Consider the following 14,471-nt stretch of genomic DNA (forward strand, 5'->3'; position numbering starts at 1 on the left):
CTCAGGAGGAGAGGGTCGAGTTTGGATTGAAACTCGGAGAGAAACCTTCCTGTGATATTTAAGACATCCCTTTGAATGCGCCAGTGAGCCATGTGGGCCAACCCACGGCAGTCATAAGCTGTATCCCCAACCATTCTGCTGTCTGGCTCACTGATTTGTTCACAAATTTCAGTGGGCACCCAGGTGGAACCAGCTCAGATTGCAGCTCATTAGCGCAGCCGAATAGGAGTTTAAGGGAAAGTGTGTGGTAAACAATGGTAATCCCGACTTAAGCAGGAGAAAGCGACCTTTTTCTCCTCCCTAAAACAAATCACTGTTCTTGGGCGGCACGTTACCCATTTTACTATTACTGGTTAATACAACCGTAGGCAGGAGATGCAGCTGAGGCCCTGCCGAACAGGTTCCACAGTCAGGCTGAACATAATCCCTCATGTAATGAAAAACCTATTTCTATTTCTGAGCCTCACTACTCTTCATACTGAAGAGCCTTGTGCCTGTCACACATTTATTGAAGCTTATTACTCATCTAGGCAGCGGGGCCCAGTTAGTATTTGGAATTATATTTTAAATCACAATTTTTCTATTATTTATTTTAGGATTCCAAGGCTGCGGCGAGAGCATGTCAGTGTTATTCTTGATGCGCATTCAAAGGCATTAAAGCCCCAAGTCAAAATTCTCTGCTACCTGAAGAGTCTTTGGGGGGAAGGTGGAACCCCTTCCATCAAGACACCATGGCGACCCTCCCACACACACTTCTGTGATCGTACAGTTCAGGGTGGAGATTGGGAGGGTCTGGATTAGCGTCACAGTAATCCTTGCTGGCCATGGGCTGTCAGGCTTGCCTCATCAAGATCATGATCCTTTTTTTTTTTTTTTTCTGGCTTTTGAAGATAAATGGATCTTTTAGGATGCTACAGACAGGACTACACACAGATGAACTAAAACCATGGCCTCATCTTCCAGCAGGAAAATAAGAGCCGGTTTAATCTCAGCCAAAGGATTTTCTGAACTGACCACGAAGTAAGCTTCTCTTTATCCACGAGGCTGGTGGTGAACCTGTGGTGAAAATCTTGTTCTGTGGAAGCCAATGGGAATGACTCCTTTCCTAGGTGATCATTTGGTTCCTTCTGTTTGTCTATTTCTAGGGAAAAATCTATATACACGTACATAGATAGGCATGTCTGTTTGTATATGTACATACATATGCATCTGTGATTGGACATACATAACCATATAGACACATATTGCCGAGATATCATACCCACACATCCACCCACACACACCCCCACTCACAAATGCACACATGCATGCACATACACATATATTCTGTCTACACAAAGGAATGCTCTCTCATATCACTTTCCCCTTCTGCATCCTGCTTTTCTTGCCATACTTTCTTTTCATTTGCATATAAAATATTCTCTGCCATTAGGGTCTGTACCCTCCCTGGCTCCGTCGCTAGACTGAATTATTGGCCCAAATCTGACAGCGTTACTTGCAGAAGACAGGAACCCTTCTCATGTTTCTTCAATTCACACTTAGTTTCTCTTCCTCTGAGTCTGTCTCTACATTTTTACCAACAGACTCCCACACTAGTTCTTCCAACAAAATGCTTGTTGTATAATATCCTTCTTGGTGAGTGAGTTTTGAAATGTGTGATGATAAAGGCTTGCAGCCAGTTCCATCCACTGTGGGTACCTCCTCAGTTGGTGGTGTGTGTGTGTGTGTGTGTGTGTGTGTGTGTGGATTTTTTTTTTTTTTGATTTGCTTATCTTGTTTTGTCTTGTGGGATTCACAGGCAAAAGTAAAAAAGTAAAATTTTGGGGGAAAGTGGGGTAGTAGGCAACGTGTGACAAAGAAAGAATTCCAAAGGGTGAGGGCAAAATTAACAAGGGTTCTTAGGCATGCTTGGTTTCCGTGTGATCCTTTTTTCATGCTGTGACAGAGTTCTCCCTTGGCAGGGCACACACGGCTTTTTTAATAAATCCCATAGTCACAAAAACACAACAGACAATTTTTCTTCCTTCAAGGCAAATCTAATCTCAGGTCTTCCTTTGGTCCCACTCTCCCATTTCCCTCTGACATTAAAACAAGCCATCAGTATTTCATTACAATCCAGCTATCATCTCTGTGTGGTCAGCTGACCTTTCCAAGATGCTTAATTCCTGTCAGTTTTGAAGAGAAGAATAAAACACCATGCAATCAGCAGTCACATCCTCACAGAAAGAAATGAAGACATTTCTTCCAAGACAGGGTCAGGACCATGAGGCCTTAGGCGGTACCCTTACCCCAGTGACTCTAGGAATAAAGAACTGAGGGGGGGGGGAAGAAGGAACGTGGGGGTGGGAGCTGGAGGCTGAGGGAAAAGCCGCGGCTCAGCAGACCAGTACAATTAAAAAAAGAAAGCCTAAAATAAAATTAACTGCATTGTCATTTCTTATTATGTATATTACTTTTAAAAATTAATCTTGACAGAAAGGATAAATGTGGACTCTGCTCTGTGAGGATAGTTAATGGTGTGATGTTGGGGACGGGGCGGGGTAGAAGAGACAATACCATCTCTATCTGTTCAAACAAACACCCCAGAAGGAGTAAACCCATGCAAGCAGTCTGGGAAGCTGCTGTTCCAAAGCCACACCAAATTCACCAGCCAAGGGGTTGCTAAAATGTGCGCAGGCGAGAGAGGAGGAGAGAGACGTGGATAATGGGAACCAAAATAGTTTGGAGAAGAAGTTGCTGTGTTTCATAGTATAGTGTAATTTATAATAATTTATAGTACACTTTATAAAGAACCACAAAAGAGGTGCCTGAGGGTCCCCAGCATTCCCATAAAGGAATGATAAACATTTAAGGATGGAAATGCTAACTATGATGCCTTGGTAACTTCTTCCTGTATACGCTGAATTATCACTGCATCCCTTAAACTTGTACAACTCCTGTTCACTAAAATATTTTCTAAACCCACACTGATTCAACTATGATTCTGATAAGAACATTGAGGGCTGGGTTTGCCAGAGCAGTGGTGGAGAATCTGTGTTGGTGTGAGCCTGTGTGACTGGGTCAGATAGGGACGATAACCTCCCTTGCTTCTTCTGTTGCTGTCCCCAAGTTCTTGCTATGTTGTGACCAAGGAGTGAGGTACTGTCAGTGTGGTTCACTTAGGATTTAAAGACTTGGTTAAGCAATGGCAGTTCCTACATCCACTATATTGTGTTGGGAGGTTACATGGCAGGGTAATCTCAAGTTAACAAGTCCAGTGGACATTCATTTAATGCCATGAAGATACGCAAAGCAAGGCACAGAAAGGACCTGGTCTAAAATGGTTTTCCTGCTGCTCAGGCTGAGTTTGAATAGGTTTGAAGACACGTGAGGATACCTTCACCTGATTACAAAGTAACCACATTCACTCTCTGGCTTCACGAGTCATTCTAAGACAACATATTTGAAGGTGAACAAGATTTGGAAACCCCAACTTTCAATGTTCCCCTGGGAAGCAACAACCACAATCATTCTTTCTTTCTTTCTCTTACATCATTCTCAATGGCAAGGGCTATAACTGAATTACATAGATATCAATTAGACACAACTGAAGATAAACCACCCTCCGTGCAAAACGATTTTGCAGGATGAGTTATTTTTTAGAGGTCCCCTTCATAATATATTTGAAATCTAGATTGATGCTCCACATTAGACACATTACTCTCATCTATTAGGCAAGAGCCTGCTGTGTCTATAAACTCAATCTCCTTTATCACGGTAGCTTTCTGGCTTATTTGGATAAATGTGGAGCTGTCCACTATTGTTTATTTTAGTAGTTCATGAGGGAACCCAAAGCTTAATGGTGTAAGATGAGGGGGTAACACTACCTCAGTTCTCAACGATTGCTTTTCTTCTCAGTACATTGGTTGGATGATTGCTTCGGGGCACTGTGTGGAATAGTATATGTAATTTGTTATGCTGGGGGCCAGTCCCCCTATACTCTTCTTGCTTCTCCATATTTTACCCTCCTTGATATAAAATTTCATAGTCTGCATTGTGACTTAATGCTTCTAATTAACTCTATTCAGAGTCTATGCATTTTCCCCTTTGGTTCTTAAGTTCCTCTTAGATAGGTCTTGACTTTTCACTTCAGTCTTCCCAAGAAGTGTAAGCTAACCAGAGGCCAGATTTGTTTGTTTGTCTTGAAGCTTTAAATTGTTAAAATTGGGAGGGAGGTGACAATGTCTCCATTTGATAACAGACAGGATGGAAACAGCTTCAAATGTTGTCACTTTCTGTACAATGATTAGGCCATTCCACATTTCAGGGAAAGCAGAAGGATGACGATGGACCATTGACTCATACCAATAAGTTAATAAAAAGCTTTTTAGCATAACTTCTGTCCCCTGATGGTTCTGAGAAATAGGAAACTCATGCCTTTTATCACTGTTATGTGCCTGATTAATATCAGACTTCCAGTCAGTTATGCAAAACATAATTTACCCCAGGCCTTTTGAACCTTCCTATTAACTGAACGCTTTTATGGGGTTGCTTATTAGATTCTAGGTGTAGGAAAAAAATCAAGTAAAAATGTGCTTGATTTTGGGATTGATCAACAGATCCTAGTATACCATGTAACCAGCTAATCCCTTGGTAAAATAAAATTTCATACTAAATGGAAAGGCACAAACTCATATGCGTAAGTCTATGGATATACACTTAATAAATTTTAAATTAATTAACATAAATTAGTAATACATAAAATTAGCATACAACATTACAAGATTTCTTCCCTGTTGGAAAGAGAGTAACCCCACAATTCTCCTGAGATCCAAGAAGTCTATAAGTCTTGTTACTAAAAGAAAATTTAAATACACATACTCTAAATTTAGCTAATGCCCCAGAAGTCTATGGCGATAAAAATTTAGGACATAAAGAAGCCTTAAAACCAGTTTGGAAAAAAAAATGCATCTAATTCCAAGGCACCTCTAACTTCCTGGAAGGACGTCATCGTATTTATTGCGGCCTGAAGAACATGCTGCCACGTCCTTCTCTCCAGGGAGCAGAAGCCAGTCTAATCTAAACTTCATTAAGGTGACTCTAATGCGCTCATGGTGCAATATAAGTCAGCAAAGGGAGAGAATTGCATCATGGCTGCGCAGGTAAAAGTAAGGTAATATGGCCTTCTTTGCTAAAGATCCCAGACCCCAGGGGAGAGGCAAACGTGTTGGCACAAATCTTCCCACAAATGACCTAACCTGGATGAAAACCCAGCCCAAGGGAAGAGCCTTCCCTCACAGCTGGGAAGAAAACCATGATGAAAGATACACAAAGACAGGGTAAATCACGCCCCTCGCTTCTTACCCACATCTTCATTTTTGAGCAGTAAAAATCTTTTGAAATATGCTGCCCGTTCCGTTTCTTATACATTTCTCTCTGGTTACAAGAGGGGAGAATAATATTTCATTTTCCTGTCCTCCATCCCAGTTTTTTTTTAAAACATGTAACCATGTTGTCAGATTTTCTGATACATTTTGATACATATTTACTTGAGGCCAAAAAGTTGATGATATAACAAAATGAAATTAGCAGCCCATGTAATGCACTCTCCTCTTTTTATGGCAGTATTAAATGTATTAATATAGTTGATGGGCTGTTCGTTCCTAATATGGAGGCTTTTGCTATGAGATATCAATCTACGAAATGATTTGTTTGATAAGAGGACTCGGGCACAATTTCTTTATATTTGTTCATCTCAATCAAAATATGAATTTAGGTAATAGAATTTTCCCTGGCAGACACGAGAAGTCTGGTTTAAGGTGACCTTAAGAGAAATACTTACGTTTTGGGAATTTGCTTTGGGTCAGATCTCTGTCATATGAGGGACACTACATAGCTGAGCAGGTCATTTCTGCGCACAAAAGATTGTATATGGCTTGTGTGCACAGACCCAACTCACCATATAATAGTTCTTTTCTCTATCTGGTGCCTCACCGTGACTGCTTTCATTTCTTAGAGCATCCTCATTTACAGAGCAACAGCAAACAGACTTTCAGATTTATGCCATTATTTGCTTCTTCACCTTGAACTCCTGCTGAATTCTGCTACGCTTTTGCAATGTGAATGCCAAATGGTGGCCGTCTGCCAGACACAAATGCTTCCGAGCTTCATGGAGGCAGTGCTTTCCCACCTAGGGGAGCACAGACCCCTGCGTGAGGGCCTCGAAGTACAGTTTTACCCAGCCTCCCCGATATTCAGTTGCCTAACTGCTAAATGCAATTGGGACCACTGGAATGGCGATTCCAACATCAGGGAAGCAGAAACCTTTCACACGATAGGACAAGCGAAAGCAGGGAATGGGGATTTGGGATACTTGGAAAGGGATACTCATAAATGATCCAACTCAGATCTAATCCTAAGCAGAACTCATTAATTCAACAAATATTTGATTGCCTTGTACAAACGAGGCAGTGCTAGTCACTATTATGGGATATAATGGCTCCCAACCCTAGTTTATTCTTACTAGACTTGGCCTACAGCATAAGAACTAATACAGTAGTCACAATAATGGCATAGCCGAGCTCCTGGTGTCTGCCAGGACCTCACATGGCAATTATTATAAGCTTTAGATCTTTTTTTTTTTCATTTTTTTTTTTTTTTTTTTTTTTTTTTTTTTTTAGTGTCTGAAATCAGACTGAACTTTCTGGCTGATGTTATCTTATAAGTCATCATGACCTGTCCGTTCACACGGTTACTACCAGGTGGTCTGTGTTTCTTTCTTGTCAGACATGCAAAGTAAAGATGATAAATGGGAAGAAACTGAGTCAGTTAATGGATACCCTTTCCCCTTAGGGAGGCAGATTATTTTGGCACACAACTGACCATATACTAGGATGCCAGAGTGATTCTGTATGTGCTAATCATTTCAGTTCATGCTTGAGGCATCTCTTAAAGAATTATTTGTGTGTGTGTGTGTGTGTGTGTGTGTGTGTGTGTGTGTGTGTGTGTGTGCACGTGCGCGCATGTGTGTGTGCATGTAAAGCTGCCTGGAAAGTCCAGAAGACAGTGTCAGATCCCGTGGATCTGGAGTTACAGGTGAGTCCCTCCCTGACATGGGAGCTAGAAACCAAACTTGTGTCCTATGCAAAAGTAGTACAAGCTCTTAACTGCTGACACATCTCTCCATCTTGGCTTAAAGCATCTTCATAAATAGAAATGACCTCTGTTTTGTCTGAGGGGAAACTAAGGGACAATGATACTAAGCAGCAAGTGTGTAGTTTCAGTCTCATGGCTGTATGTAAGGACACACATTCCAAACCCAGCCTCTCTGATGCACACGTCTAGATTTGTATCTTCTGTTACATCCTCTGCTAGCGGTTAATCACAATAAGACAAGGACTTCTTCAGTGATGGTACAGACAGAATGAAGCAGAAAATAACACCTATGGATGATGTATTAAGAACTGGGCCCCGTGACTGGGGAAGTGAACAGATGTAAGACTTAGCAAGCAAAGAGTTCAAAAGAAGCCCGTGGAATACAGAGGGTCTGTGGGCCTGGCTACTACCCTAAAAGCCCAGGGTAGAGTGCTTGCCTACCATGTGCTTGATCTCCTGAGTCATGGGGAAAAATTCTTTTATGATTTGTAGACTTGATGGCTGGTGGAGTGATAGCTGCCTCAGAGAGACATAGTCAAGGACAAACTCGAGGATGATAGGAGGGAAACCATAATCAGCTACTCAACATATCCTTGTGGAGACAAAACCCTGACCCAGCAGGTGATACCAGTATTGCTCCCCTACAATCCTTGCAGTACAGACTTTCAGTTGTATCTGCTCCTTTCTGGTTTATTTGGTTTGTTGTTTTTTTTTTCTAGGCAAGTTTCTCTGTGTAACAGCCTTGGCTGTCCAGGCTGGCCTTGAACTCACAGAGATCTGCCTGCCTTTGCCTCTGGAATGCTGGGATTAAAGGTGTGCGCCACCATGCTGGACCCTCCTCTCTGGTTTTGTTTGAGCATACTATACAAAGTCAGACCTGGAATGGTTCCCTTGCTCTCATTATTAGCTATTTCATGAGGCAGGAAGGACTGGCCTTGGCCACTGCCTGGACTTGGGACAGGGATCTTGGGAGGAAAGCTAGGCAGGCTGTCATATCTACTGACCATCCAGATGTGTCTCGGCTCAGGCCCTCCAAATTGCATGGCGGTGTCCTTAAAGAAGCCATTCCCTTTTCAAAAGCAGAACTCATTTATGTTCCATGTCAAACGTGAGGTCCAAATGTTACATGTGGCTGCGGGTGATAGAGGCCTAGCTAATGAATGACTTAATTTTCTTTCTGTAAATTGACAGGCCCTCTGAAATCAGGAGTATAGCTATGAAATGACAATCCCACTGCCCAAACCTTGCTGGTGTGTAAGCTCTGACAGGACTTTATTATCCGGTTAAGAGCACATTAGCATATCTATTAGATGAACCCTCTGCTGTACAATCAGAACAGATAATGTCTAACTGGGTCCCCTGAGTTATTTGTGGGCAGCTCCTTTTTCTTTTGGACCATCTGGGGACAGGGAGTTAGATAGAAATGCTATTTGCTGGACTGCTCAGATTTAATACTTGGCATTCTGCCATTTGGATAAGAGGAGGCAAGCTCATGGCTTGGAAGTCATGCAGGTGAGGCTTGCCATCTCTCCTGATAGCCCACGAGCAATGGGTCTGCACGAGAGGACCAGCGACTCTCTTAAACCGCATCCTCACAGAGGATGCCAGGCGAGCGTTGGGTTCTCATCCTTTGCTGTCACTTCCTTTATGTTTTTTCCCCCCCCAAACCTGCTCTACTCTTCGAGATGAGAATACACAAAATAGCAGCTGAGAAAGCAGGATTCATCGGTATGAGTCTCAACACATCAATTTTCAAGTGTAGCAACTTTCAACACACGGTAGGCTTTTAGTTTCCATAGAAAATAATCTCTCATTGTTTTCAAAAGAAACTGAAAGCACCCCAAATTACCACACTTTTAACATTCTGACATGTTGATGGCCCGCGCTCTTCACAGATCAAAGTCAGAGCGGCAGAAGAAGACAGAGTGCTGAGGAGCTTAAAACACAGTATTTCATATTTAGCAGGAATTACAGCAGTGAACAAGACAAGGTGACTTTCTAATATCATTCATATATATATATATTATATATATACATATATATGTATATAATTTTGGCAGGGGTCTGAAAAGCTAAAGACTAGTCTAGGATGACATAAATGCTCCTATCTTTCTTCTACTGACTTCCTTTCCTGGCCCTGTGGAGCAACCAATGGATGGAAGCCTGAGAGGGGTTATGCACACTTTGCAACTCAAGGATGACAGACTGAGTTGTGTCCTGAGGAACGATTGTGGTGACTCTTACTTTAGAATTTCCAGGAACGTGTGGATGTAGTAGCCGCAGAGTCACGTGTTGGAAGCACCTTCCTCCCTTGATGTGGGGGAGCCTTGTCAAAACTTCTATGCAGTTTAAGGAAGTGAGATCTAGTTCAATGTTAACTTGAGTTAAAAAGGCAGTGATATCATTCGATGGCCCAATGCTGTTATAAGCATGTTGGAAAACCTCAACGAAGAAGGCATTGGGTATTAAATAATGTGTTAAAATAGCCAATGGATTTGCAGAGGAGTGGTAAGCAAGCAAAAGTGGAGGGCAAGGGATGATGGTCAAAATGGGAGGTCATTCTCCCCCAATGACTGCTCCATCTGTGGGCTGAAGCACTGTTTCAAAAGCCTGTTTAGAAGGTGCTGTTTTAAGATGCAGCCTTCTGCAGAAGGTTTTAAAAATGTTGCTTGCTTTTCTTACGTTTTGTCTGGGGCCAAGAATCCAGATATGGTTATTCATTATGAATTAGGATATCTGTGTCAGAACATGGCAGTCACCTGCCCCATTTATGGTAGATACATGGTTGGACTTTCACCAGTCAGAAAGCGATTGAGTTTCACCCTGAAAAGATATCACTGGGAAATGAGTAGAGTGGGCTGGCAAACTCTGGCCTTTGGGTAAAATCTCGTTTGCTTGTATCTGGCACATGACCTAAGGAGTTGTTTTCAATAATAAATAAAATTCCAAAGAATGGTATTTTGTGACCCACGGAAAGCTCAGTGCAGTTTGTGGACACATTCCCCAATGACTGTCCGAGCCACAATGGCTAAATCCTGCAGAACCCAAAATATTCACCATCTGTCTCTTTATGGGAAACACTTGCTGACCTCCATAACAAAGGCCAGGATGATAGGGAAGAAGGCTGGAGGGGAGGGTGTTCCAGTTTCTGCCCATTCCAGAAGGACAAAAGCCAGCCACTACACTTCGTGAATAAGGCCAGAACTAGGTAAGAGGGGTTAATGTCACCAGAGCAATGACTGTGTTTCATTTACTATTTGAGAAGCTGGCTGAGTACAGTCTTGAGGAGTTGGGCAAAAGACAGGATGCACTTCAGAAATCAAGTATACATGGTTGAGAGGGTTATAAGGCCCTACCATGGTTGTAATGAACTAGACACAACTAGACTCAAATCAGTGCTAATCAAATGATTTCAATATGCCAGTTTCCTCTTGTATTCTAGTATGGTGGTGACTGGGCATGTGACTTAAATGGAATAATTATGTAATTTTATATAAAAGTTCTTTTTAACAAGAATGCTTCTAGTTTGAGGCAGGATAGAGGTTCTAACCACTTCCTGACATGTTACAGAGACTAGGAAGGTAAAAACACAGTACATTTATATTAAGCAGCCAAGAACATCTATATTGCCTATAGAAGTTGGAAACTTAAGAATACAGAGGAACTTCTGACATTGTAGGCAACGGAAGTACTTGAGTTACCCAGGGAAGAAAGTCATCTCCCAAGAAAGCAGCTCCCTTGCCTTTCCCAGCCAAGTGCTCCTCGACTGGATCTGTTTGGGCCAGGGGCTGAGTGACATACAAAGTGGTCTCATGATGATTCACGCTGCTTTGCGGAGTAATTTCTTCCAGGGTGTTTTTACACCGGGGGAATTTGGCACAGAGAGAATTGGATGGAAGAACATTTCACGAAAGTTCTCTCACCCCAGTTGCATGAGCAGGAACTAGGGGAGTCTTTGCTGAGCTAGTGAAGGCCCCTGTCTTCCAATTTGCACAAGGATTGGCATTCTGCTCTTACATCTACCCACATGCCTGGCTGTATGGAAGAACTTGTCATGGGGCGAAGCTATTCCAAATTGCTCACTTCTGGAAAGGCTTCTCTCCACGGGTTTGAACATGCAAGAAAGATAATTTGACCTATTTGTCACAGTGCCTGGCAGGCCTGAACCCACTGCCTGCCCATAAATGTCCTGGGGCTGATGCTTCAATTTCAGGACCTGTCATGTTCTCGTGGAATGGGGAGTTGCGTGTGAACCAGAATGGACTGAGGTCTTGAATGTGCCAGTCTCTTTAACAGGGGGGCCTGGGATTTCCTGTTTCCCTTCTGCCCTTCCCCAGTGGCTTGTTTTCGGCTGGTGCAATCAATGCCTGTGGCCCACACCACTCTCCTCTCTGTTTGTAATGCAGTGTTTATGCCCCTGCAGCTTCGTAATTAATAATATACTGCTTTTCATCTTCAAAGTGATTTATACACATTAATTAATCCTCACTGTACTTCAGAGATTCTGTACGTAAATAACTAGCATGCCCTCACACTGTACTTAGCAAGCCAAGGCTCAGAAGGCAAATGGTTCTCCACAGAGAAATAGATTGCTGGGGCCAATGTCAGTACTTAGGGTCCTGACCCCTCACTGAGTCTGCAGGTCTCTGGTCATCTCTGGGGAGGGGCTGAGAATGCCTTGGATCTCCCTCTTTCCTGCCGTCACTGCTGGGCAAACTGGCCTGTTACATCACTCACTTTGAGTCATAAACTATTTTTCAATACTCCAGGGTCAGAGCATAATCTTACCTAAAGCATACAAAACAGGAAATGATGGATTATAAACCAATAAACCATAGTAAGATGCTCAGAACCAGCTTCCAGTAGCCTCCAGACTGAGGATAAATATATTTCCTAATCCATCATTTACAAGTTACGCACCTGATTAAAACATTAAACTCTCACTACACAGTTGCCCATTTATATGATCACCCTTACAGAAAGCTATTATATTTTAACTATCAAGCTCAATAAATCAGGCGCTAGCCATCTATCTCTCCCCTGCAAGGGGAGGTGGAGACACATGGGGGACGCCATTGGCAGAGGCAGGCGGTGCCTCAGTTTCTATATCTGGGCTCCCCGTGGTGCCCACTTGCCCCGCAGAACATTAAGCCAGAGAAGTGAGCATATGGATCCTTCTTGAAGTTTCTGACACAAAGCCAAATCATGCAAAGACTCTAAAGGCATGTTCAATTTGCCCCCTGAAACATCTACCTGGGGACTCACACAAAATTCTCTCTAATAACACAAAGATCCTAGTCAGGTGATGGGGGCGGTGGTTCAAGTCAATCCTCTGCTGTATCGTTCATCGTGCATCGCGTGAGGAGTGACGCGACTTGAAATTAGGGATGCTGAGTGTCAGACCTCAGACACCACTGAGAGCTGAGGGTTAGGGTGAAAAATGGTTTGCAAAACCCCAGACAAACATAGCCCCTTTCCTTTCCTTGGAGTGTCAGCCTTCTCATTTTGGGGAGGACATTACTAATAAATGTAGCTGATAAGGAATATATAAATGTTTATTTTTTCTATTAAGACAAGCATAATTATACTGTAGAAGACAATGAAAAGTGTATATTGAATTTTTTTTTTTTGGCTTGTACTGGTCTGCCTTGGGCAGGGCCCCAAATTTCTAGAGGCATACCATTATACTTCTCTGCCATCAGGTAAGTTTAGGTCAAATGCTCCGGGAAGTCCTGGACCTGTCTCTTCTGAGGCAGGCACCACACCAGAGGGATGGGATTAAGAAACTCTAGGAGCCTCACTGTGGAGTAAGGAAAGAGGGCTGACGCTGGCAGAAGAAAGGCCAGCTTCGTCAGCGTCAGGGTTGTCTTGTCTCTTTTCCTAAATGGGAAGAGTTTTTTGCCTGCACGTTTGGAACTGTTTGGGAGTCAGCCTCTTTTAGCTGGTGTTTTATAGGTTTGCTTTGCAACATGGCACAGCCAACCCAGGGAGCTCTGTCATAGCTGCCCTAAAAGCAAGCCAGAACCATCAAATGTTTCAAATAAACTTTAACAAACATCACCATGGCCTCTGCCTGGGCCAGGAGATCTGCCATTGGCAAGCTCAGCTGACAGAGCGGGAGCGATGGGGCTCTTTGTCAGGGCCAGGAGCTGTGAACAGGCTTTGTGTCCAGCCCAGGATGCTCACATGCATGTGGCACCCTGCCTCTGAGCTCCCAGCATCTGCTGCTTTTCATAGTTACGCGGTGGTCCCTCATAGAGGCAAATGAACATCCACGGCACAAGAAAGAAGGTACCCTAACAACTTCACCTGCTTGCTACCATCTCTCACTCCCTAAGTTGCAGGGGCACAGCTGTCACAGATGTGAACCCTATTCAAACTCAATGCCACACAATGGGAAGAGGACTGAGCCTGAGCAGAGGGAAAGGAAGGAAGCTGGACAAGGTCAGCTGTGTGTGGGTCACCTGAGTCTAGATGAAGACCAGGTTGTAGGCTCTAGCCTCCGAATCTCATTTGAGTTCCACAGCTCTGAAAATCAGTGAGCTAGTTTGGCTTTCTCCCTGGTCAAGACGTTTTGTGCAAAATGATACCTATCCTTCTTTTGAGTTTCCAGCTGAACAGAACCAACGCTGCATAAATATCAGAGCACTGGCTTGCGTTCAAATCCAGTGATGGAGAAATCTAGGTGATTACTATGGAAGTGAAGGGTGGATTTGCAGGAAAGATAATTCTCTGTTCCTCTCCAAGAAAAGGCACAGCCAGAATGCTTAACTTCACCTCTGATAAATGTCAGCTAGAGTCATGACTGGAATGGATTCCAGGAGGGAAAAATCACTCCTATCCATCACTCATGATTATGTTTTTCAAGAGCCAACAGGCAAATTGTCCAGACAGCAGAAGGCTTCTAAATTCACAAGTCCGTGGCCTCTTCCCCCACCTTCTCGCCACCAGGATGGTGACCAAGGCTGCTTTGACTTACCTATGAAATATGCCAGCAAAATGGCCAAGAGAAGGGCCGCAGCAATGGCGGACAGGGCAGCGCATTTCCAACTGCAGTATTTGGAGGGCTTCTTCAGCTTGAAGGCCTTCCTGGAGAACGTATTCCGCGGCAGCAGGCGGGGTGGTGGTGTGTAAACGGTTCCTGAGGTCAAAGGGTATCCTGGAGAAGAGCTGCTGAACAGGGGTGTGCTTCCGGAGGATGTCTTGAAGAGGAAGTGCCTGCAAGGAAGAGTGAAAGAGTCAGCCTGACCATGGTTGGCTAGTGAAGGCTTAGCTGTCCTTCTTTTTCCTTCTTACAGTTGTAGTAAAATGCTAGTTAACTTACCTTACCTTGGCGC

The 14,471-nt window shown here is 43.4% G+C and overlaps 1 protein-coding gene across 15 annotated transcripts in view; it reads right to left on the reverse strand.

Moving 5' to 3' along the window:
* Positions 1-14,471, reverse strand: part of Tenm2 (teneurin transmembrane protein 2) — a 1,247,217-nt gene that overhangs the window by 255,419 nt on the left and 977,327 nt on the right. For all 15 annotated transcript variants that reach the window (XM_016005141.3, XM_076578176.1, XM_076578168.1 and 12 more), the window contains one exon: positions 14,114-14,352. In XM_016005141.3, the coding sequence (XP_015860627.1) occupies positions 14,114-14,352 (239 nt within the window). The remainder of the gene's footprint in view (positions 1-14,113; positions 14,353-14,471) is intronic.

This window comes from Peromyscus maniculatus, chromosome 8 (assembly GCF_049852395.1).
Source record: "Peromyscus maniculatus bairdii isolate BWxNUB_F1_BW_parent chromosome 8, HU_Pman_BW_mat_3.1, whole genome shotgun sequence".
Lineage (NCBI taxonomy): Eukaryota > Metazoa > Chordata > Mammalia > Rodentia > Cricetidae > Peromyscus > Peromyscus maniculatus.